At 44.1% G+C, this 26799-nt stretch overlaps 1 protein-coding gene across 10 annotated transcripts in view; it reads left to right on the top strand.

The window, feature by feature from the left end:
• LOC132911461 (transcription factor Sox-2) overlaps positions 1-21209 on the top strand; it is a 360539-nt gene extending 339330 nt beyond the window's left edge. For 4 of the 10 annotated variants that reach the window (XR_009659001.1, XR_009659000.1, XR_009658998.1 and 1 more), the window contains one exon: positions 1340-1407. Coding sequence is in view for 2 of the 10 variants with exons in the window: in XM_060968095.1 (XP_060824078.1) it covers positions 19997-20075 (79 nt within the window). In the remaining 8 variants the exon portion in view is untranslated. Of the gene's footprint in view, positions 1-1339; positions 1467-8529; positions 8693-19996 lie in introns of those variants that run through there. The other 6 variants (XR_009658997.1, XR_009658996.1, XR_009659004.1 and 3 more) reach the window with 6 other exon arrangements.
• Positions 21210-26799: the final 5590 nt, after the last annotated feature.

The following is a 26799-nucleotide window of genomic DNA, read 5'->3' as shown; positions in this document are numbered from 1 at the left end:
AGAGATGTCAAATAACGAGACGTTACTCGTCAGAAAATTAAGCAGCTCTGAATCGTACTTAGCTTCTGTGGTAAAATTACCTTTCAAAGAGAAATATTCTTTAGATCGCAGAAACGTAACTAACCAGGATGAAGTCACGCTTGTCTCTCACAATGTATAATACAATTCGGTTTTTGATCTTCTTCGGGATGCGATGTGTTTCCTTTCGAAGAAATTTATTTAATCCGAATCGTACTCGCTTTGAATTATAAAGAAAGCTGGACCGTAATGAACCAGCCGATACGAGATAGCGAACTATTTCACGAATAATAAAACAGAAACGTCACGTTCGTAATAATGTCCATTGTTTTCTACGATTACTTCAGAAGATTCTTTATGTCGTCTTCAAAAAAAAGTCGACGCTAATTAAAACAAATACGCAATATCCGTGACTCGGTTTCCATCGAACTTTTCCTTTTTTCCTCCGTTTGAATAATTTTTCCAGTGGCAGAAAATAGCGGTAGTTTGATGGTGCAACGCTCGGACAGCGAAGATGAGAGAAGATTTTATGTTCGTAATATTAACGACAAGAACAGTTTCTATCTCAGTTAATTCGTTGGAGCTACGCGATCGACGCGGATTTTTAAGTTCGAACGACGATTTTCCCCGACACGCACAGTCGTACGCACCTTCCTTTTACATAAATTTATTAATATCAATCGGAGATGCTTTGAGATACAAAGAAAGATGGACCGTAATGATTCAGCCGGCACGAGATAGCGAATGATTTCGTGGTTAACAAAGCAGGGACGACGTGACGACGTAACTGTCATTCTCGAATCAATCTGGGCCCCTCGAAGTTGTTTCTCGCGTGGGCGTGAAACGACTTGCGTGGCGTTAAGTAACGAAGCTGGCTCATTACTTCTTCTCGCGTGACGTTCGTGTGCGGGGAGTAAATGAAAGGAGGCGAGGAGAAAAGGAGTTTCTGCCTTGGCTCTCTCGTCTCGTTACGGCCATCCGTCATTTTCACACCTCGACGAAGATCTATAACAAGGACCTCGAACGCGTGCTTGATCCCGCGCGCAAGAAATTTCGAACCTTCAAACTTTCCTTTGACAATTGTCCTTGAGCTCTCCACGCGCTGTCCTCCTCCTTTGACTTTTATTTATCGCTTTCTTGAATCAGGAAAAAAAATATGTATGTATATATGCAGTCGTGCAAGAAAAGCGAGTACGCTGTTAAATATATCGAATCCAGGCGTGATATCACTAATTATGACCAGATAACAGTCTCTCGATCACGCTGATTATCCGCAAGGATTCGACTGATCGCTCAGACGTGTTCGTGGTGTGTGTTTCAGGGATTGGAACGCGACGAGCAACGTGCGCGTACAAGAATCCTGGCCAACGTGAGCGTCCTTCGGCACGGCGAACTCGAACCTCTACAGCACCGAAGGATCAAGCTCCTTGATTGTTTCGCGCCTGACGGTAAGTTCTTTCTTCATCACGAGATTAGATAAGCCGTGGATTTATGCGCTTCCTGTCATCACATTTTCCTCGTTAATTGCATAGGCAAGCTTGTTCCGCGTGACTGATTCTCGAATCGGTTTGTCTTCGCGATGCTTCCATGCAGCGATTACCATAGCGATAATCGACGGTGATCGATAAAAGCATCGTATCGTTATCGTCACTGGACTACTTTTTTCTGGTAACCGTAGGGATTAAAGTATCGTTACTCTTTACGTCATTAGATTTATCGGGATATACGATTCCACGTTAAATGGGATCGTATATTCTACCTGAAAAATTATGTTCAACCTATCTTTTTTAAATTCGAGTAAAGTACGGCGCATATTATTATCGTTACGTTACTAGAGTCGCTGTTGAAGGAAAAATCCGTATCGATGGAATCGAAAGGTAGCGCTCATTACGTGCTAGTATACGAAAGAGGCAATAAACGTGAGAGATGTATAAATAATCGTAAAGAACAACGAAGTAAGGAACAATTCATAAGATCACGTGTCATACTTAGATACTTTTATGTTTAACCTTAACAAAGCTTAATAATAAAATTGATAACGCTGATATCGGTCATCGATAAATTGTTGATATAACGTTACACAAGTAGATTGTCGAGATTAATCAAAATTACAAAGTCTGGTGAAAAGATAGTTGCCTACGGGACACGTTTCTTCAGGCTGAGAAACGATGGACATCGGATCGGTCAAACCGAGAAGGCAATTACACGGGAATTAATTGATTCAAGGTGGCAATTGGAACGCCTCAATCGAGATCACCGTGACACATCCACGTTACCTGAATATCTTCGTGCAATCGAATATCTCACCAGCAGACTCTCTAACGCCGTGACCGGATTCTCCAAGTCGGATTAAAGTCGCCGATTGAGTGTTTTGGCCCAGTTTCGCCTTATACGACGAGTTCGTCCCGTTCGGCTTAACTAGACGCAGGATCGATCGATTCGCCGATCCAAAATCGGAGAATTTAATTAGCAAAGAATGCAAATTAAGAAGAATTACCGGTAGAGAGAAATATTCGAAGTTAAATTGGAAAACCTTCCGTTTCGTTTCGACTTAAACGGCGCTACGTTTCTTCGTTGTTCAAAATTGAATAATTTTTATCGTTACTTATAGCAATTGATAATTCTCGAGCGATTTATAATTAGTAGAATTATTCGATCTTTAACGAATCGGTTTCCCTTTGGGCTTGATTAAAAATTAAAACGTTAGACGGGGTAGAATGACCAGAGAGGCCGGCTCGTAGGATAAGGTGTCATCGTAAATTTTTTCGAAAGGGAAAGCTGGAAGGGTAAGAGGAGAATGCGCCTCGTCATTCCACGGATCTTCGTTCGATACCGCAGGAACCTTGAAACGGGCTTCAGGAGCTTCCAGTACAAACGACAGCTATGAAATCGCCGATGATTGCTTCTCTCGATTCATCCCCTTAGCAATTCTCGTTTCCTCGATCCTCTGAAACTGACACGCTCGAAATTTTCGCCTTCAGCTAGAATTTATTGCCTACTCTACAACTGCGAATTCCAGTTGCCATTGATTCGATCTTCCATACGCTTCAAGATGCAGCAAATTCATATTCGAATAGGTTGCGATTTACCGGGAAAAATTGGACGAAATTACAAATAAAGCGTTTCGTAATTCTCAACGCTTAATTCAAGATGGTCACGTCGACGCAATAATTACTCGTAATCGATTTGCGCGTAACGTCGATCGAAAGCTGAGGTCGCGACGCCGATTTTCCTCGGTGGCGGATTTTCGCTGATTCATGGAAACAACAAGGTCCGAGCAAAGGAACGAGAGCTGCTGGTTCCTCGACAAAGATTGACTCGTCAGAGATGAAACATCTATCCCCCTGTCTCGCTCTTTGCTCCGTAATTCCTCGTGTATACAGGACTAATGGGTTATTTCAGGTAATTAGCTGCAGAGCCCGTTTTCTTCTCCTTCGCTGGCAAAAAGCTACGATCCTGCTTCGCCGCGATTTCGCGCGTTCTCTCCGTACACCTCTCTATTTACGTATACCGAGTCGACTTCTCCACAACCCTCCGACGAATCATCTCTGACCGATTCCTTTCGCGTCGACGTGGTTAATTGCGATACAGCCTGCTCTTTGCCCAGGATATTAAACCGGCCTCGGAGATGTCCCGTGATAAATCGTTCCTCGACCGTGGATTCTCCCTGAAACTTTTTCAGTTCGTAACTCGAGAGAGCCTGCGATCGTTTTTAGTATAAAACAATTTCTGAAACTGGTATCCCAAGTAGAGTTCAATTCCGTCGAATTGTCCAATTTTCCTCGCAACTTTCAACACAAGTTCAAATCGACGTTACTACGTACTCTGTCGTCAAATTATGAAACGTATTCGGAGAGAAGAAGTGCAAGTACGCCGCATTGAGCGACAGCTAATTATCCATAATCGTTAATTACGTGAAATCTGGCAAACGCCGGAGCAAATAGTATCTTAGAAACGATCGTTTTCGGTACACCATAATTCGCGACGTAGATGTTAGATCGTTTGATCTCGCCAAATTTTTTAATTTTTTCCCGCAATGATAAATAAATTCCTACACACTTCGTCGACAAATTGTGCGATACATTCGATCGAGACACGCAAGTATATTACAAAGCCAATTGATTATCGCGATTTAGTTTCTAAATTCTAACAAGCAATCGTCGAGACAGATGGTCTAGAAATATCGAAGGTTATCGATCGTTCGATACCTCTGAAATAATTTTCGAAACTGCTACCCCCAATAGTAATAATTCTATCGAATCGTCTAACTCGCCTGAGAAACGATCATTCCCATATACTGTGTCGTCAAAATTATCCAACGTATTGATCGAAGAAGCAAGTACAACACCTTGAGGGACAGCCAATTAATTATCGCGACGCGATCTTATGAAATCTAGCAAACAATCGTCCGTGCAGACGGTATCGAGCGCGATCGAGCCCCATCCTGGACAATGGGCCGAACGTTTATCGAAAGAAACGATCGCGATCCCTGAACGTTTCGCCTAGGGCAGTGTGTAATCGGCCGATTAAGCGCGACCGCGGGCCTCGGGACCCGTGAATTTGGCAATTACGGGCCAGTGCTAATGACGAGCGACCCGACGCGAGGTAAAAAGGTGTCGAAGGTGGCGGGGAAGGCTTGGCACCTTGGAGAAGCCGTCTCTGCCGAGTCACGGCGTGTAACGAACTTGAGCTGGACTCGCCTCCTGCTGCCCCGCTCGGGGCTTCTCCCTTTTATCGACGATGCCAAATCCCGGCTGACCGTTTCCCTGTCACAGGATGAGGCATCATTAACGCCCGATACCTGGCCCGGTTGCCTCGGGAACGAGGTTACACCTTGATTTGTCCATCCTACTCGTTGTTTTGTTTGTAGCCGCGATAGGAGGGCTCCTTTGGTTCGATGGCTCGTGGTTCACGATTGGCTGAGTTCGACTCGATGCAATTGTTAAGATTAATCTACTTTGCATCTTTGCAACATGAAAAAGGCGAATGTTTCGCACCGAAGATCAAAAGTAAATTCAGTGAATTAAGAATAAATCGAGATATCCATACGGGCAATACAGGTTTCTTTGGAATTAATTTACTTTGCAGCCATGAAGATCGAAGGTTCTTACGTTGCGATCATCTCATAATTAATGCAGTTTTTTTTTCTTCGAAATTCTCAAACAACGAAATATATCGTAACAGAAATAGAATACAGTTTAAAAGTTAAAATTTAACGGAAAGATCGTAAAAAATTACAATAGCCTAACAGGCGAAATTCTTAAATTCTTACTGAATGAATTAAAAGTTCTTCGAGTTTCGTGCTATTTTATAGATCGTTATTTTTATTTTAAATAATTTTGATCGGAGATAGGACAGTCGTGGACTTATCGAGGAACGATTAAAGACGAGTGGCGAAAACGTTGGTAGCAAAATCGTAGAAGGAGGCTGGGAAGAGCGAAGAGCCGAAGGTGGCTGGTTCGTTAATTACTGATTTTCCTCGGTCCGCGTCACTTTTTAATTGACGCCAGAAATTGAACCAGAGAGCGGGCACATCGCGCTCGATGGCTGAACGGTCGTTTCTCGTCGAGTCATCCTTCGTCCCTCCTCTTCTTCTCCTCCTCTTTCTGTCCGAATCATCCTGCTAGGATCGAAATAACGCATCTCCCAACCGAATTCTATATAGATATATATATATATAGAATCGGCTACGGTAGTATCTTCGCGAAATCGTAAAATCGAAACTCGTTCTGCAAGAGTAAAATTAAGCCTTTGCGTTGCGAGCTACGTTTTATCGTGACTAGTTCGCAGGTGTAAATCAGAGTTTCGTTCACCAACTAGATCAACCTGTAAGATTAAAGCTCGAAACAGATGCCTCTGTCTCTCTCTCTCTTTCTCTCTTGACAGATTATTTTTGTAACAATTCAACTCGCAATTTACGAGTATATTCTGTCATATTATTCATTTAGGAATTCTTATTATCCACTGAACTCTATGGAAGTAAAATTGAATCACGGTTTCTGATGGAGAAATAAATCAACCTGTACGATTAAAGCTCGAAACAGATTTCTCTCTCTCTCTCTCTCTTTCTTTACAGATTACTTTTACAACAATTCAACTCACAATTTACGAGTACATTCTATCATATTATTCATTTAGAAGTTCTTATTATCCACTGAACTCCATGAAAGTAAAATTGAATCACGGTTTCCGATCGTTGAAATAGATCAGCCTGTTGAATCGAAGCTCGAAACAGTTTCCTCTTTCTACACGCTTCTGTATCGATGCAACAATGTATCACTCGAGTATCGGTGCAATTTCCATTCTACCATGCTATCTATTTATTCTTACTGGCTGTGAAATTTATTGATACAGAATCAATTCGCATTATAGTTTCCGTCTAATTGCAAAAGTAGATCGATAGGTTTAATCAAAGCTCGAAATAGGTTCCTTTCTCCGCATCTTCCGATCTTCACTCCATCGAGGTATCCATTGAGAACGTTATCTATCCAAATTGCCGATAAAAGGAATCGCTAAATTCAGACGCGCAAGGTTACCGAAGAAACGACACGAGACGAAACCGCGAAACGGCCGGGCACGTTTTCCAGTCTCTGGGCAGGTGTTCCAGCCACGTGTTTCGGTTGTCAGTTCCCGGCCAGTCGAGACACTGCCAATGACACGAATCTTTGTCTCGGCGGTACTACCGTCCGCCTTTTCCACCCCCGCCTTCGAAGGAGCGGAGCGTAAAAAGCGTAGAAAGGGATGGAATTCGTTTCTCTACCTGTTTCACCGGTTCGTGTCTCTGTTTGATGGAACGGTTGGTTGGTTCTGGACTTCATCCTCGCCGTGTCTCCGTCAGCTAGTTCTCCACCTCCGGACCGCGAGCCTGTCAGCGCCAGCCGGGCTTCTCACCCTCGTAAAAATAATTACAGAGGGTGGAGGAGGTTAGAGAAGGAGGGTCTCCTCGATATTGCCGGCCTCTCGTTCGTTCGCTACTATTGTGCCAATCGGATCGGCTGATAAGCTGCGGAGGAACGGGGCTTAATAAAAATTCATTTGTCACGGCCCTTTGGAGATGATGCGCGCGTCTTACTCGTCGTAATCTTCTTCTTCTCCTTATTTTCTCGTCTCTTTATTCTCCGGTTCACAGGGCCTCCTCTGTGACCGATTGATTTCGCTTTGCCCGTTTCATTGCGGCCCGATTACGAAACCCACTGTTTTCCTCGTCGAGTTAGCGAACACGTTGCGCGTCGCATTCACTCTTACTTCAATGGAATACGAAGCTTAACAATTTCAATCTCCAGATATTAAACGATGGAAGAATAATGTTAGATATTACGTTTGCAAGTGAAGTATTCAAAGCTGGATATCGCTAAATTATTCTTTCTAAATGTAACATCGAAACGTCCAAGAAGTTGCTGTTTGTTGCATGCACGACGATATTCCGCGACATATGAATCGATCGAATAAATCGAACAACTAACATTATCAACTTTGTCTAATGAAAGATTAATCTACTGTCTTTGAAACGCTCTTTGCCACGTGTATCACAATAATTTCTGTAGCAATCGCGCTAATCCCACAAATAAATAAACGAACCAATGAATGAAGTAATTTAAAAAAACATAAATCGAAATGCACGTGCATTGTTCGTTATGCAGAGTTCATGGAGCGTCCCTGTCAGGGGAAATTAAAGCACGGGATCGATATCTGCTCCTAAATCGCGGATGTATCTTCGGGGAACGGGATAGGGGTAATTACTCGCAATTATTAATTACGAGATACGCGTGCTGCTCGTGTAGAAATGGCACGCGATGAAGGAAGGGGCGCCCCACGGGACGAACGGGTTAATAACAGTTCTGAGATCGTTCTAGCTTGACGCCTCGGAACAATCGATGATCGTTGATCCGCAGAATCGCGAAGACTGACAATTTTTTTTATTTTCTTGCGCGCAAGTCCCGGCGGGTTGGTAGGCACAGCGAGAAATAAATTAATATTGCCACTTCGACGGTGACACTGAAGGCTGATCACCGATCGAGCGATTGCCTCTCGTTTGTCCGCTCCACAAAAGTAGAACCCCTGTGTCCCTTTTCCCTCTCGTACTTTCCTTCTTTCGTCCCTTTCGTCGTCACGCATTATCTTCCGCGAGTTCCCGTCACGTAAAACCTTTTCAGTAACTTAAACCGATGTATCTTTCTTACATTTAGAACTGCTTTAAGATCTACAACAGCTACGAAAAAGTATTTGCACGTGTCCTCGTTTTCCGATGAGGCGTTTCTCTTACCGGATTTCATCTACATTTCAGTTTCACGATATTACACTTTCGTAACTGTATGAAAGTATACTACGACTCTGAACGATACGACCAACACGGTTGGATTTAATTAATCGATATGTAGCTAAACGCTATAATAAATACAACGTGTGCAAATGCTTGGTCGTGGCCACGACACCTTGATACGCGTGTATATAAAAATATAGCTATGTGAATTGAATAAGATATTAACGTTATGTTGGATGTTTTTGTTTTAGAACGGGAACACCGTGCACCGAAGCGCCACGCGAAGCTGCCCCAGCCCAGAACAAGTTATGAACATATGATTAAGCTCGTTTTAATAAGTTTTTATGTAGATCTTACGCGTAAGGATGTATGATAAAAGTAAGTGTTGAATAAACGAGATACGTTGAGACAGAAGGCGGCCAGTTATTTCCGATCGAAACGCACCCCTATCTTCCCCTATCTTTCTAACTCGACTTACGAAATCAGCTTAAATAACTGTTACCAAACATGCGACGGTAGTTCGATTATTCGACGGACAATGAGATCGTTCGTCTTTTTCCCCTCACCATTTTCGGGACGTTCGAGTTCACCATTTTCGAGGCGTTTCCCAGCAAGACAAACACGAGGAAAACAGACACAAATATAGACAGAGCCATAGGCGTAGACACAGACGGGGAACGCACGGAGAAGTCGTCTTCGCCATCGAGTCGTAACCCTGGCGACGAGACACCCTGGCCATCCTCGTTCTCGGGAATTCCTCTCCTACAGGGATGAGCAAACTCTCCCCGTGGTGTAACCCACCCTCGGCGGATAGCAAGTTGCAAGGACGAGGGTTGCTGGCGAGGTCTCGCCTGATTGGCGGCCGTGGACTATCGACCAACCCGCGACCGGCCCTTTGTTTTAGCCACCACCCTTCGTTATATCGAAGGTACCTAACCTGAAACGGAGGAAGATGAGCACGCTCTCCAAAAGAGATTTCTTTCCTGGCTGCGTTTAGAGAAAATCGAGATGGCTCGCCGGAAGTCTGCGTTTTTCCATAGAAAATTCTTTTTCGCTTTACTACCGGAACAATCATTTGGGGTTGGTATCGAAGTAATCGGCTGAGGAGCGATATGGGTCTCAAGATTAGTCTATAGATATGTCACCGCATAATTTAGTTGGATTATAGATTGATTTCAAGATCCACGTTGCTTATCACCCGATTCTTTAAATATTAATTCTTCCTTAATTTCGTATTGATCTATCAGACAGACGCACGAATACGCTATAAGTAATCGTTAGAGTTGGTGGCAAAGACGCTAGTATTAGGTTGATAGATATTTTAAGTCGATCTCCAGAGTTCACGATATAACTACAATACGAACAACGAGTTTCTGATAACAGTCGTAACTTGTGACAATGGCCAAGCCGAGATCTAAAATGCAGGCTACGATATTTGTACTAGAAAAAGAACAAAACGTGGCAAATTAAACAATCCTGGTTTCAAACCAGGTTACATTTACCTCGTTCAAAGACGACAAAGTACGCAGGGGTTAATAAAGAGAGGAAAAGATGTCGAGTTATAAGAATAAGTAGTAGAAAAAGGCTCAGAGACGCGTGTGTCGAAGCTGACAAGTCGTGTGCGTAACGATGAAAAATCAGTGTTGCCTCGCACACAGAAAGAAAAACGAGAGATTCCAAGTGACATTAAGGAATGATTAAAGAATCATTAGGAGCGTAGTTAGAGCAACGAAATCTTCATTCTTCCCTCCATCCCTCTCCAATTACGGAGGCGTTGATGCGCTCTCACCCCCCGTCGTTGACCAGCATTCCTCGAAGTCCCCATTTTTTTAATTAATAGAGCGTGCTACAACGAGCCGGCGATGCCTACCGGGTATACCGCACACGTATACACCGACGAACGCACGCAAACACAGATAAGCGAGCGCAGTCGCGCGTCATCGTCGTCGTCGTCATCGTCGTCTTCGTCGTCGTAGTCGTAGTCGTCGTCGTCGTCGTCGTCGTCGTCGTCGTCGTCTGTTGGTGCGCGAAGAGAGGGCTGCGATTCGAGCTGAAGGAAGAGAAGAGAAACCGAAGAGGAAGAGGAACGAGCTGCCGGCAGAAAGAAAGGGGTGGGCCGCGAAGGGTTTTAACGAGGATGAGCGAGATAAACCCACCTCCGACTCCGTTTCGCTTTATCCAGCCACGCTTTCTTTCTTTCTCCCACCTTTCTTTTGCACCCTTGTTTCTCATCTAACTCGGATTTCTCTCTTCTTTTCTCTTACGTTCCATCGGTTTGTCTTTCTTTGCCTGCGTTTTCCCAACGCACCCTCTGCCTCGATCCTCTTCATTCTTCTTCACGCAGCGTTTCCTCTATCCTCTTGTCCCTCTAGATTTATCCTTTATCTTCGTTCTGCTTCGATCAACGACTTCGTTCCTCCTTCCTCCGTATCTCTTTGTCCGTTTTCGCTTTGTTCTTGTCTTCTTTCCGCGTGATTCTTTCTCTTCATTGTTAATCGACTCTTTCGTAGTTTCTACTCTTTCCAAACTCTTGGGTCGTATTTACGAATCGTACAACGACTTGCCAAAATAAAAAAGAGAAAGTCAAGTTCCTTCCTCTCACGGATTTTTGGGGCGAGAGCCAAGGGGGATTTTTCTTTCGAATCTCCGTGGAACTCTGCGGAATTTCTTAGACAACCAGAGCGTTTCTGCGGTACTCTTGCTTCGTTTACCTTATTCTTTTTTCTTGGCCCAATCTAGTGTTGTTTTATTGGTTGATATACAATGTTATTAAAAATAGTACAAATCTCTAGTTGCAACAGTACGTTTGAAGAGAATCTGAGACAATGACTGGAAAGAGATTGATGACGCAACTCATAAAACTTCACCCGCTGTGTTCTAATCAACGGAGTTATCGATTAATAAACCAACATCTTCGATATATCGACCGACGGTTTAATTAACTTCGCTTCGATCTGTTCGATTTTGCCACTAGGTAGAGCCGACGCTACGATGATTTGTACAGGCGCGTATTTAAACCGAGATATCACGTATCTCCCATTCATGCGATATTAATATTTCCATTGATACTTATATTTCAGCCATTGTTCTGGGACAAAAGGAGACCGTATTATTTGTCGTAACGATATTTTTGTCAAAGTTATTTTTTGGCTGTCGAACGATGCCTAGAAACGTCGACCACCCACTGTATAAATTCCTGTCATCGTTGTCAACGTCCGTGGTATCTGTTTTCTATTTTCTTTTTCCCCCAATACAATCCCCGATAGCGAACGCAATAAAAGAATTTGCATTCGTGCTTCGCAAGCAGTTGAATTTGTTTCGGTTAATTGTCGAACGTTTCACCGTCGAACTGTCATTGTTAATTAGGCTAATCGTTTGCCACGAGAAAGAATTTATGTTATGTAATCGATATACCGCGATGCTCGGCAGTCGCATCTCCTAGAACATTAATTAGGTGTACAATCAATAATTTAGCAAGCATTCTTCGCAACTCAGCTCGCCGAGAAAAGCAAGACACGGTATGTATCATCGTCGCGCGAACTTTAATTAACGCGTGTGGCCAGAACAGCGTGGACCAGCGTCATCTTCGTCACGCTTTCCTCTTACCAGCGGCGTCGAAATGATCGAAGAATTGTCAGATCGTAAAAGGGTCGAAGCCGATCGCGCGTCACGTCCTCGCTGCGTGTCTAATGAAATGAATCAACCGGGTGGCATTACACGCGCGATTTTCTGTCCCATCGAAATCACTTTCTATCTTCGCCTGACAACGAGGTTCCATCGTATACTCTTTGCTTTCCGCAGGAACGAACCATAAGTATTTTAATCGTTCAAAAAGAACAACTTCGATCGTGCTTGTCACAATAGATACTATAGCTAGCAATTAGCTTTTTTCATAGTAAAAGAAGAAACGATTTCCGTACACCGACTATCACAGTTTTATTTTTTTTTTTTTTTTTTTTTTGTCTAAAATGATGTTACTATATCCTGTAAGAAAAATATAAAAGCAGAATGTTATATAAACATAGACTGGCAAATGTTTTCTTAAAAAATTATAAGAAAAAGATGACATAACAATGGACTGTTCTTTCGCAGTATGAAAAATAAAGGCGGATTGGAGGCATTATATCAACTCTATCCGAAAGTGTTGAAACGTAGGAAATGAACTAACGAGGTAATTTTTTCGTTGGATTAACGCGTATTAATTCTCGTTACATAAATTTTTGTTTTATAGCGTTTCATATTCTCCATGAAAAATTTAATCCCACGAACTTGAAATTGGAAATTTTGTAACACGATTATATTTCACGCGCGGTGGCAGAATTTATTAAAAACATAGAGGAAGTATCGATTAGTCTTGATGAACGTTGGCGAAACTGAAAACTTATCGGGGATATCAAAATACAGTGTACATATTCGCGCGATATCGTTACACGTTGCGCAAGTATTGTTGCGGTAGACGAAAAAGGTGAAAAATGAATGGAGAAAGCGCAAGAGGAACGCCTCGGAGCGAAGCTGGTTGTCAATCAACCCTCTCTCCCTTGCCAAATTACTGTCAAACGCAATTAGAATTGACATGGTGAGCCGAGGCTAAACCAGAATCACGAGGCAAACCCTCGTTAACGATTTCAACCCTGAGGCCCATCCTCGGTCGCTATTTTCTCTTCCGCCACTAATTAATACACCTCTCTCACGCGTGCGTCAATTTTACTGTTTCGCTTTGCTTCGAACCCTCTTTCGCTAACCTTTGCTCTCTATCAACCTAGAAGCTTGGAATATCAAATTTTCATAACCGAAAGAAGATCCGATTTTTTAAAGACTGAAAATATCCAAAGAAAGGGAGAGAGATAAGGGGCGCATAAATCACGCTTAAGTAAAGCAGAGAAATCATTAGTAAATTATTATATTAATAATCCTCTAAGAAGTGATATCATCTGAGAAACGTTGAACGTAAAGATGATGTCGCTAAATATCGTAATTTACCAATATAACGAATAATTGATTGTTCAACTATTCTGCAAAGTATATATATAATTTTCAGGTTGGTTTTGAAATTTTACTATCGCAATCGTCACTGTCGTGTCTCGTTACGGTGGCAATGAAATTTCAAAATCTTTCGTATTACCCATATAATATATTCGTCAAAATTTTCTATAAACGTTGAAATATTTTAGCGTAGATCGGTATATTGGACTTTGTAGAAATAGGAAATTCTGATCGATTAATCGTCCCCTTGATACGCTAGATTAATCGTCACGTCCCACGTGAAACCAGTAGGTGTCCTAATACTTACAAACAAGAGTATACGCAAGATTAACGAGTTCCTTTAAAATATTCAGTTTTGCCATGCAAAATTGTATTCAAATTCCAGTTTGGAGGCTCGCAGAGAAGTTGCCGGCCGACAGAGGACAGAGAAATAGAGAAACCAGTCTGCGAGCTGGAAGAATACCGAATGTCGAGTGTTATTAATGCACGTGTCTAACGGCACTCCTGTCCGCGCGGTCGTTTTGCAATCACTGTTGATACTCGACGGTCTGTCGCACCGACACCGAATGGGAAAAAAAACTGTACCCTTCTCTCCATCAAACGCGTTCTACAGCGGCGAACCTAGTCGAAATATGATCGACATTCATTAATCTCGAACGTTCCCATTCACCCCCTCCGTAACGAGTTCACCTTTCGCACAAAGAGTAGCAACCCTCGATGTCGCGGATGCGCGAAGTTAGCGACGCGATTAAAGCACGTCTTCGACAATTTCGACGAGCAGAAGAAGCGTCGACCTCCCCTTTGTTCGCGTTATACCCGACTTTATCCGAATTTATTTACGCAATAAAAGTCTATGGACCCAGGAGGATTTCTCTCGACGGAAAAAAGAAAGAAAAAGGAAGAAAATCTCGATCCATTCGTTTCGTTTTCGCGGCACCTCCGCTCTGTTCTTACCACTTTTTTATTCGAATGGAACGATCCAGCACTCGGCGAGGCGATGATATATATTAAAGAGATGCTTTTTGGCAATAAACAATCGCGCGCTGCGACCGCAGGCAGTTAGCAGGAGCATTAGGGTGAATTATTCCGGCCACCCAGCGTAAAAAGTCTCATGAATCACGGGAATCATGGGCTTTTTGCCCTCGCTGGCATAGGATCTTGTTTCTCGTCGTGTGGAAGCCCGAAACTACGCATTTCATTTTGTAGACACAAAGATTTCCAGCGTGTTTCGCCCACTCGAACAATTTCACCGATAATAGATACGTAATTGAAAACCATTAGAGATAATGGAAAACAATTAGATACAATGCCGCTCATAAATATCCGGATGCTTTGGGGTTAATGTCTAGTAACAGTATGTGAATTTTCCCATAGCGTGTAAATTTATGGGAAATTAATAATAATTAAAGGCTTAGCTTATTGCGCTTACCGCGTTTCCCATCTTGTCGATTTAACCGTAATTTTAACGTAACTGAAATACATCTATACGATAACGTACTACGACAGGCATACATCTGAATAACCTAATGAAGAAGCTCTAAGAATGACAGCGGTTATAAGGATTATACGAATCATTCGATTCGCGCATTGAGTCGCAAATATCCTCAAAGGCGACAGCTGCAATTGCGGCAAACGCGAGGGGGTAGGAGCGTGCCCTTACCCTCGACTCGAACACACTCGCGGTAAAAAACAGAGCGCATTTACGAAGACAGAGGAGAGGCACACGTACGTGGACACGGTAGCGGGGCCATCGTTCATTCGAATTACCCAGAGACGGTTCTTTTTCATTACGGTAAGAGCCGATTGCATTTTTTTACGTCCCTCTGCGACACAGGGGGTGTCCAATCTGGAGAATCATGTGGAAGGAGGGCCATCTAATCACGTGTTCCTGGCAATCGTGTCCCGCGTCCGCCCTCCATGGCTTCGCGACCCCTCCATCTTGGACACAATCCTGCCAGAGAAAGAGGAGAGAGGCCGACGAAGGGATGTCCCTTCTATTCGAGAACCGTAGGGACACGGCCTCCACCTTCTTTTCCATTCTTTTTACTCTTCCTCCTTTCTCCTTCTCCGCGTTCTTCTCTTCTCCTTTTTCTTCTTTCTATCGGCGCAAATCGCCCTTTCACCATTCCGAGGGCGCTTCCTCGATCGTGCTTAGCGTAGGCTGGCGTAATTAAGCCGCGATTGAAAATTAATCATCGCGGATCGATTTCGTGCATCGCCGTCCCGCGAAACGGCAAAAAGAAGTTCGTCCGCACGAGCCGGTGGCTCAAGGTCTCCTTTGAAGTAACCGCGAATCAACCTAACGCGAATCGTTGCTTCCCTCTCGTTCTCGCTATCCTGTCGTGCGTGGTAAGCCGCTTACGCTAATTATCTCGTGCTTGGGAAATCATTATTTTCGCGTCCCGTCGAACCGTTTTTCCCTGCTCGCTATCTGCATCGCGATACACCATCGTCCTCAACCTTCTTGAACTTCGTCTCTTTCTGACCCTTCGAACGTAAGAGGATCTTTTCGTAGGTTTACGACGAGCTGCGGAGCAATAGTCCTCGGAATTATTTGTATCGGTAGTCGCGACCGCGAAAACGTTCCGATAAATCTGCTTGCAAGATGACGTCGTTCGAACCGGCGAAGAAGCGAACAAAGTCAAAGAGATGGATGTTTTATCAGCGATACAATCCGAATGAATTCTAAATTCTCTATCTTGGCTGCAACTTCAGCTCTTCTTCATTTACCACGTATATTTAAACGTTGGATGGAGCACGTGGAAGGGACACCAGCCTCCTCGCAGACTCACCATTTCCAAGAAAGTTCCCCGCAATTACCGATCAGACCACCGACCGGACCACCAAAGAACAAGACGAAATTAAAAATCCTGCAATCCGCGCTTCCGTGTCCCTCGAGGAAGGAGACGCCAACGGGGATGAAGAAGACTTAAAAATCCCAGGATCCCGGTGCCACTTACCCGGAGCGGAGCACGGGTGCGCCAGCGTAAATTGTCAGCCAGGACAATTCGACGAAATCACCGATCAGCGGAGCTCCTTATTTCGACTGGAAGCGAATGGCCGTCGAACGGTTCACGAGCAAAAGAATTAAAGGCTCGCGCTGGTCAACCAGTTCTTTCTTCCTCTTTTTCTCCTAACCGATTCCCTTGGCGCAGACGGTCGAGGCAAGCAGCCAGCCAACTTCCTCCTCGTTCCTCCGACCTCCCCCAGCAGGAAATCCCAATAATCCACGATGAGACACAGATTGAGTCTCCCAGAGACGTCGGAGAGAGAGAAAAAAAGAAAAAAAAAAAGAAGCGAGCAGGAGAAGCGGTCGACGAGGCAAAGCGAGGCTGGGATAAGAGGGCTGGCGTAACGGGAGAAGAAAATTGGAATCCTTCCGGGACGGAGGATGATAAAATTGCGGATGGCCAGGTGTTACCGTAATCCGGATTGAGACGGACCGTCCGAGAGAGCTACGCGCACATACACCTGCACCACTTTGTACGGAACCCTATACGTTTTCTTGTTCCCGCGTGATTCACGTTCCTTTCTGGCCACGTGGATTAGAATCGTCTCGGTTTCCCGAGAAAGAGACGTTCCTGTAACTTCAACGAACGCTACGAAGGGGGTCGCGCTTTGCCAAACTATGCTTCCAGCGGCCGCTGGCTTTGGCTTAAACCAGTTTACACCGTGCTCGGGTTAACTTGCTCCGCTCCTGGAAATTGTGGCTGCGCGTACTGCGGTAGACTAGTTTCACAAGATGAAAACTTTCCAGGAGCTGAATCGAGCGTTTCGATCGATTCCTCGCGTTGCGAGTGGAATTGTACGAAATTTCAGGAAAATTGGTCGAAAAAGTTTCACATAATTCGCGTAATATCTGTAAACTTTGTATCTCTAATTTCATATTCCTCCCCCTCTTTCTCTATCTTTTAAACTTTCTGCTTTTTTCTTATCCTATGTCGCTCGGCTTTTCCATAATTCTCATGCTTTTTTGCCCCTCCCTTCTCATTTCATTTCCTTCTTCATTTTCTCCTCTTCCCATGCTATTTTCTACCTATTTTAACTTGTTCCTAATGTAGGTGAAATATTTTTGCGTCTCGTTTGCTTATTTAACGACGCTAAAGGAAAAGAAGACAGTTCGTTGCGAAGGTCCCCGGCCTCTTCTCAGATCGTTATCAAAGCAAACTGGTACGAGGCGTGGAACGTTAATTCCAAGGGAACTTACATATTACACTACCGGTACATAAATCCTGGACGCCTTCCACGTGGAGGGGATAGAGAAAAAAGACAACGATACGCGCATCGATTTAAAAAGACGCGATCTCATTCGAGCCGCTAACGGGCGGCGATTATTCGGATCCAGCTGCGGAGGACGAGCAAACGGCAGGACAGCGCGAGCAGCGATCGTAATTTGTTTTCAGATCGTATCTTCAAAGTAGGCCCGCGTCGATAGGGGAGGAATTATTCTCGCGGAACAAACTGTGGAACGTTTTCCACATGGTTGTACAGGAAATCTAGAAATTCGCGGAAGAATTCCAAAATACAATCCTTAATCGATCCTGTAATCGACAAAGACACAACGACCATAATCGAAACTGTATCCTTTTGTCTTTGATTAATCTGTCGTTCGAGATGTCGAAATCGCTGCCTTAAGAAACCAATTGCTATATCTGAAAAAGAAAAAACCGCCATGCTGCTGCCTATCCAGAAAAAGATCCTGAAAAGAAGTGGAAATAAATTCGCAATAAAACTGTCCACGAGGCGGTGGACCAGGCAGGCTCGGGCGTGTATGGCCTTTTCGCGAACGAAGCAGCAGGATCAGGACCACGGTCCTGTATCGTATATCGCACATATCGCATCGAAGGATCGGTGTAAGCCGGTAGCAGTCAGTTCTCTCCCCGAGTCCGAAGGCAGCAGCAGCAGCAGCAACAGCAGCAACACCACCGCCACACTCGATGCGCACAATTAATATCGGGCCGTATCTCTGATCTCTCATTATTACCTGGTGGTTGCCGGTGTGTGAGGGTGTAGCCGTTCCCGCAGGAACGAGCCTCTCGAATGTTCAGCCACGGCTGTGTTGGTACCGGCTACCGTACACCCCGGGACACCAGAGTCGGCCATGCATCACCCTAACGAGCCGGGCATCGCGTGCCGATCTGTATTAAGGATTTATAATCCTCCGGACGCAGGAGAACTCCTAATGTCCTGGCTGAGCGGGAGATATTTGCCTATAGGCTCGCACGATCGCGCTGGACGCTTCCTTCGGCCACGGGGAATCACCGTGTGCCCCTCTTCAAACAAATAGGCACACCCACGAAGACTTTTTTATTCCTTTTCTACGATTTTTCGTGTTTCTCCCCCTTTTCGACTTTTTGCTCAGTGGCAGCGTAACGATATTCGATGAAGACGTCTTGCTCCTTCGAACGACGCAAAATGAGATTCTTTCGTCGATCGAGTCGCTCGCAGCATCAACTCTCCCGAGATTGATCGTTCGATTTCCGGAGAATTAGACGCTGATACTAAAATTAAGATGTATTCAGAAAATGGAGTGTGTCTCGGTTGTTTGCCTCTTGACTAATTCGATTCGCCGTACGTAAGACGTTGGTTCGACGATATCGATTCGTAAGAGCGAAAAGGACGATGTTGATCGTCTCTGGCACCTCGTCGAGGTGCTTGGTCGATCATCAACGCCCTACAGATACATTGAAAAACGTCTTCCTCCTTCTCGAGTCTCGGAATAAGGTTCTTCCAACGTCAGGCGATTATTCGATCATCAATTTTTAGGAATGCAACGTACGATCTTCCGATATCCGCTTGAATCTGAAAACGCTCGGCTGGCTAGTACCTTCCGACAGGTAGATTGTCTCTGCCTAAACACATATTAATTAGACTCGCCGCCAGCAGGAAGACATAACTCGTTGAGGGATGAGTGAAGGATGACGTGGTCGTGGTGCAGTTTCCGAGTGTCGTGTTACGTCTAGGTGTGTGCCGTTTCCTCGGCTACCCCACTCGGTCTTGTGGGTCCGCGATCGAGGGGCCTGGTGGAGCAGGGAGGATCCGCGGGTGGCCCCAACCCGGCTACGGGATCGTAGGCACCGTACGTGGGCTCGGAAGAAACCGAGCACGACGCTACCGGCGCATTAATAACACTGGTAGCCGGTCATATGTTAAACGTCCACCCTGTTATGCACGCCGCTACTGCCACTGTCGGTGGGTCAGATCCACGGGAGGGGCAGGAAAAAGGAAGGGGGAGAGGGCAGGATGCCGTAGGTACGTTTTACCTACAGCGACGTGCTCCTCCGTGCAACGTGGTCGCGGTGCAGATCACCTTCTACATATCTACCTCCACTTCTCTTCCGCTTTGATTGCAGCCACTTTTTCCCATTTTCGTCGAGACTTTGACTAAAACTTTGTCATCCCTTCGCAGGCGAGATGTTTCGCTATGCGAAGATGGCAGGCGAAGGACGCGATAAGTCAGGTTCCTCGCTTCTCATGGGAAAGCAATTTTAGAGTTCAAACATGTTGTCCCGATTCCACGTCGAAACTTCTCCTCGCGTTCGATTCTCCGATTAAATGTTGAAATATATAAATATTTCAACCCCTTTGCGTATTTTCATAAATATTAATAACATCGGTTAAACGTAAACTTCTCTAAAATACATCGAACTAATAAAAAGAATATAGAATCAAGCTAATATTAGGATTACAGAGTAATTAAAGTTTGCAACCGTAGATCGTGATTGTCTGTTCTAGGTACCGATACATGTGGAAAAGGTACGGGGATCAACATCCAAACATCTCTTCCTGGGATTCCTACTATTCGGAGAAATAAAAAAATGAAGCCAAGGATACATCCGGTGTATTCGTTCTTCAACGTTGCAGTTGATACGGATGGCCAAGGACGTCTTACGAATTAATCAAACGGTGTTTGACCATCAACGTGTGATTAGTGTCGCTATTATTGTGATCCGTCCAACGAACGAGATCGACGAACAGTTATCATTACCGGGGGATCCACGATTATCATTATCAACGGCGCGGCAAACGAGAGCTGCCGGTTGAATAATTCATACGCCACTCACGACTCGTCCGTTTCTCTTTCTCTCTTCCACTCGCTCTTTTTTTCTTTTTCTTTTCGGTGGGTTCCGCGGCCGCAAATGAGAGAAAGTACGTACAAATGAGAGGCCCGAGACGTCGTGCCGTAGTGACTATACGCATCGTTATAAATCAACCATGTGCGAGGATAAATCGTGATGTTACCACGCTGTTTTGTCGTTCGTTCGCGTTTCCTCTCGCATTGTCTTTCCCGTTTTCCCTCATCATTCGCGAATCTCGCCGACTTTTTCGTCGAAATAACGACTCTCTCGATACACGACGCCAAGTCAATTCCAAACAACGACACTTAAGAAAGAAACAGACCGAGAAATTTGTTCTCGGTCATCTTTCTGTCACGTTCTTTGGATTATTTTAAAGGCTGATTCGTTTTTTCGTTCATAATAAATTTTATAAACGTGAAAGAATTGTTATCGACACGCGTGATAAATCGTTTCTTTAAAAAATCGAGAATCTCTCTGTTCGTTAAAATAAGAGTGAGATCAGAACGTAAAAATTCGAGGACCACGACGCGGTTAAGAAAAAAAACTAGTAGCAACTGCGACATCTTTCGAGAGGATGGCGTTAAAATAAATTGAAAATTGGAGAAGAAACAGGTAAAATCGGAGAGAACGTGCCTCTGACGGTTTATTTCTGTTCTACCTGCTGGCTTCTTCCCCTTTCTGACGTTTTCTCGTTAATTATTCCAAGCGTGCGCGTATGCCACTGGAATATACGCGATCGTAGATATACGCCCGCGTCTCTTGCGCAGCGTGACGCTCGTTCGTGAAACAGAGACGACTGCGCGGCGGAGGAAAAATCGCGATTTTGCGTAGATTGAGACGGTTGGGTGAATAAAGTATCGGCGAAACACGCTTGGTCTTGATTTATTCTCCCCGAGATCCCTTTGGCCTCGACCATTTGCTGTAATTCCCAAGATTTTGAAGACTTTAACCGGAGGAAGGTCTTTCGAAGAGGAGAAAATATTCTCTCCAAGGTAAGTTAGTAATTCGAAGATGCCTAGCTCGGTGTCGGAACTGTCTTAGGCGTGAGCGGGTCAGAAATAATTAATAGTCACGGTCGAATCGCATTTTGGAAGAACGGTGGACATTCCTGGACCCCCCGAGCTCCTTGGATCCAGCAACATAAATAACGGAAGACGGAACCCGCGGTGGGTCCTCACGCACCAGGAGGAGTCCTTAAAATCCGACGTGCTCCTCCCTCGATTAATTGCAGTAGATCCCTCCCCGCCACGATTAACTTCGCCATATTTCCTGGCATTCCTGATACGGTGCATTCTGTTCCGATTGTGCCTCGTTCGTTTTATATCTTTTTACTTTCATCCCTTTTTCCTTTCCTTTTCGTTTTTCTTTTTTTCTTTTTTCCTTTTTTTTTTTTTTTTTGTCCAACAATCGTACATTAAACTATGCAATAACAGAGAGGTAAAGGGAAAATATCACGATACAGGCTATAAATTGGATATAAAATTGATGTGAAACAAACGCAGAAACGCATGGAGCGCGCAGAGCAAATGTTATTTTTCACCTGACATTGGTAGCATTATCATAGAAGGGGGACAGCTTCCAAGAATTGCCGGAAGTATCGTCGAATGTACCGATGTCTCGGCGTTCTTTGCAGCTGAATGGAGAGCGGAAGTCGGTAAATTTATGTCTGGAATTCGTTTACATGCACGCGCATCCGTTTGGTCGTTTCGAGCAGATAAGGAGGAAACCAGAAAGGAAGCTGTCTGCTGACAATAGGAAATTCCATAACGTTTCTCGAAATATTTATCGCGAAACAAAGCAAGATATCACGAATTTTCAATTTAGAGAAAGAATTTTATTTCATCCAAGTTTTTTCCAAGTAATTTTGAAAGAATTCCGATATCAACTACTCTGCCGCTTGTTCCTTAGGAATTTTTCAATATTGTCGTAACATTTCGGTGCAGCAACGAAGCGGATGAGTGCGTGGAAAGTCCGTGTACCAACAGGCGGAAATAAATCGTCGGTGGTTAATAAGCTGACGCGTTGTCTTTCTGATTTATGTAGCCCGACGCCTCCTCTTCGGCCAGTAAATTGCTACACGCATATATGCGTGTACGACCGGCGTAAACGCGTCCTGTAAGGACAACACGGCGGGGGACATGCGGAACGTGATCAGGACACCGGTATCCTGGAAGCTGTTACGTTGACACGATCCGGTTAGCATCGTAAATAACGGTAGATCGATATCTGATATAAACGTGTATACGTACCGATGACAGTTTTTGATTTAAGGAAATTCTGTCGCACCAATTAACCGTACGCCAATCGTTTATTTCTCGAGCTTCTTCGTTTCGCTGCTTTCTACTGGTTTATTAATAGTTGTTCGATTCGCCATATCTGACAGCGAAATCTATGACTGTATTTGAACGAAATTTCTCCCAATTTCGCGTACGCGTTCGATTTCGATTGTAAATACTTTAAGCGCGAGCAACAGGGAGATTTTGATTGTTAAAACCGATTAACAGACTGAATCGATTATCGAAACACCGATTAATCGGACATTTGGAAATGGATGTTTGTAAGAAAAATTGTAATATAAAAATAGAAAGCGTTAAATTCTTGGTAATCGTAACTTATTTCTTACTATTAGTATCTATAAAATAGTTCGAAGTAAATGATCTTCTATCGCATGAAAACCGTAGATTTGAATCTATATCGACGATTATACTTGTTAAACCAAATCTCGAAGGAAATAAGAAGAACAACCGGCCTACTCTTCGAACACACAGCGTAATCTATTTTAACCCGGCGCAGACAATCGTTAACCGTGAAATTAATAACTCTCCATATTTCACGGTTTTATCTACACATCCCCCATTTATTAGCTGTGCAAGAAGTCACGGGGTGCATCGGAGGTTAATCAACTTAACGAGTTTGTTGATGGACTACCCCGGTGGACTTCGATAAGTTCGCTAATGGCTCGCACGATGCTCCTTCGCCACGGTCAATTAAGTCTATAGAAACGTTTCCGTATCTTTGAGTCTACGGCAGACTATCTCCGAAGACTTTGCAAGGGTCTACGAAGCCCTACATTAATTGCTTAATTGGCAGTAGCCGAGGATAAGAGTTATCGAGAAGCAACTCTAAAATAGACATCGCTAAAATTGTAACAAAAGTCCACGTGTACGAAAAACAAAACTAACACGAACGAACCTCGATGTTTGCTACGATCGGTTCAACGATCGACATCCGGGACGTTCTTAAACCAAGAATCCTTACCTTTAATTCTTTATGTGACAATAGCCAAAAACAAGAATTACGAGTAACCTATCCAAAAATAGACACAGCTAGTATCGTATGAAAATTTCGTGAATACAAAACAGAGCAAACAACGAGATCTGATCGCAGTGTATCGATCGTACCATTGATATTCGAGGCCATGAGCCAGCAGACGCGGTGATCAGGCTGGGTCCTCACTGGCATCGAGTCGAAGGTGTCGATAATTGCTTAATTGACGGCGGTCGTCGATAACCATCGGCTGCGAATGCTAACTATAATAAGGTAAGACTCAGGAAATAAAGCGAGAAAGACGTAATCATGAGAACGAAAAGAAGGGATCCACGTCGTCGTATCGATGGCCCCAAAGAGACGAGGTGCGTACACGGCTGACGTGTCTTTTCTCCAGGTGAACAAGGCCTCGTTGTGGAAAGGTGTCTAGAGCAAAGAACCTCGAGATCTCTTTCCTTTTCTTCCCTCTTATTCCGAGTTCCTCGTAGCCTTCGACGTCGATGTCCTTCTTTCCGTTCCTCTCCATCTGTTCTTAGTCGTTCTCCATCTACATCCTTTCTCGTGTTCCTCGTCTTCCTCGTAGTCGTTATCGTTCTCCTTCGTTCTTCGCCGCGCCTCCTCGCTCTATCTGGAGGGGCAACCAGAGAAGAGATATTAGAGATGCCAGATAGCTTTATTAAAGGTGAGACGATGCCAACGAGTCGGTCGCTTTGATCACACGAATTATCGTGACTCCTCCACTCCGTTCTTTGCCTCGCGACGTAACCGTGTCGTGGTCCTATTCGTTTTCTAGCTTGTTTCGTCCAGAAACGCGCCGAGTAGGCCTGATTATTTCACGCTGCCTTTTCTTAAGCTCCGAGTACTCGCTTTGACTTTTTGCTTCCATTATCGATATTCAGATAATCTCGTTATTAGATCACGCGCCTATTTACAAGCACACGGTCGAGTTTTCGACTCATCTTCGAGTGACGTTAGAATTTTGATCGTGGTAACGGAGCATGATCGCGTATCATCCAATATAATTCGTTTACACTCTCGTTCATGGGTATTGAGACACTTATCGAATCAATGGAAAATCACTTATCAAATGAAATAAAGATAAATTCAAAAAACAGTACCATTATCCTCTTCTTCTTTTTAATTTATGGAATTGACCAATTTGTCTTCTGACCACCGACTGATTTTCAATCTGTCAATAATACTGTCGACAATTTGCTGTAACAAAATGAATCCTCTTCTTTTCTCCTTCTGGTCCTTTCCCTTCTGTGATTCCAGTTACCGAGGTTCGATTTTGGATGCTTTCACAGGAACAAACAGCCAGCGATCAGACTTGAGAACGATCAATGTAAGTGGAATACTTTCTTCGAAAATGTTCGATGATGATTTGGACAGCCTCGCGGCACCGTCAGTAACACTGAAGCGTCCTTAAACCGAGAACGATCCACTCGAGCGTCTAAACACTTAAATCGTTTTTTGCCACTCGGAGCGTTCCTAATTTAATCGGAGGCGTGTCCGGAGATCCGATCGTGGTATTTATGTCCACGCACCATTGTCCGCGCGTCATCGCCATTACGGATATCGCCTATAACGTTCACCTCACGTTCATGTCCGTCTGGGTGTCAGAATCCTCGACGAAATTAGATCCGCTCCGTTTCACGTGTTTTCGTCCTTCTTTCCAGCCGCGGTTAATTATGCCACGTTATCGCGCCAAACCTGTTCACCTGATACGTAATCCTGCTTTCGTTTATATGATATTATCAGTCGCACGCTAGATCCTACAAAGTCGCGATTGAAACTCTTCGCGGAGCTCAAAGTCGCATGGAATAGATTAACGAGCCGAGTAGACTTCGATATGGTCTATCTGTTTGCATATCGTTCGCGAACACGTTCGTGAAATACAGTTTTCAGAGTTCGTTAACAGCAATACTCTTCGCAGCACGGTGTATGTAGTAGACCTACATAGAATACACATTTTCTGGAAGAAGAATCTGTAAGAGAAAACGATAAAACGAGCGATTTTTAATTTTAATACTAATACTATCGTTCGAATGGATAATCGAAGATTACAGAAGAAAACGTGATAAGTACGTATCACTTTCCGATGGAAGGAGAAATATTTTGACACAAACTAACTAGAAATGAGAAGAAGCTGTTAAATGGAAAAATACGATCGACGTTTAATGAACGTTTCGTAGAAAGCAAAGATACAACAGTGGAGACATAATATTTCCAAAATTACACTTCACGCTTCCCTTAACCTTCCCTTCTTCGCTTTTCGTTCTCAACTTCCTAATCTTTTTTCTCGATACCCTTTCCACCTCCTCTACGACCGCGTTTCCATCCCTTGTCTTCTCGACGATGCCGCGCACCGATCGTTTCGTGGCTCGAATTGTGCTGCCTCGCCTCGCGGTCTGACAGCCGGCACGTCATTACACGATGACTCGACGATCGTGAGATACGTCGAGAAACAGAGACCAAGCGCGAAGAAAGAGAAAGATCGACTGGGAAAGGAAGGAGGAGAGCGGATGATAGGTATGGCATGCACGAAGTTCGGTTCCTTCGAGACTGCAGAGGAGAAGGAACTCGAAAAACGTACGTCGTAAGCGTGATACCTGAGGAGCGTTCAGGAAGAACGCCCTTTACAGCGTTCGTGTGTCAATAAGATTATCGCGCAATTAATGCACGATCACGAGACGAAGAGACACAATTAATGTCCCTTGCAGCCAAGTACCTTCTTTTTCTTCGACTTTCTTTCGTGTCGTTCGATGACATCAATGTTTTGACGTCTTATTAACCAGCCCTTTTAAAACGTTCCTGATCATCGCGTAAACGTATTTTACTACGGTAGAACGGTAGGACAGCGAGAGCAGAAAAATCGTTAGCCAAGACGTTAGAAACTCAGATCGAATTAAAGCGAAACCGGTCATTTCACCGACCCAACTTGGGATATTCTCTGGTATTTTTAAATTGTATAAATTTTACAGCGAAATTGTTAATGTGTTGATACTTCGTACCTTCGTCATCGTATAAAACATCAAGTCAAATGATCTTTCCATGGGCACTCAGGTTTGTTGAATTTTAATTTTATGTTAATTTATTAAGCGTGTCCCCAGCTTTGTCTTTCTTTCCCAATAAAGGTAATTGTTTTACGAACCGATATGAGACACGCGCTGATGCAATTTCCTACCATAA

Source organism: Bombus pascuorum, chromosome 10, assembly GCF_905332965.1.
Source record: "Bombus pascuorum chromosome 10, iyBomPasc1.1, whole genome shotgun sequence".
Classification (NCBI taxonomy): Eukaryota; Metazoa; Arthropoda; class Insecta; order Hymenoptera; family Apidae; genus Bombus; species Bombus pascuorum.
Note: the sequence above shows the minus strand (reverse complement) of the source record. Positions and strands in the feature narration are given on the sequence as shown.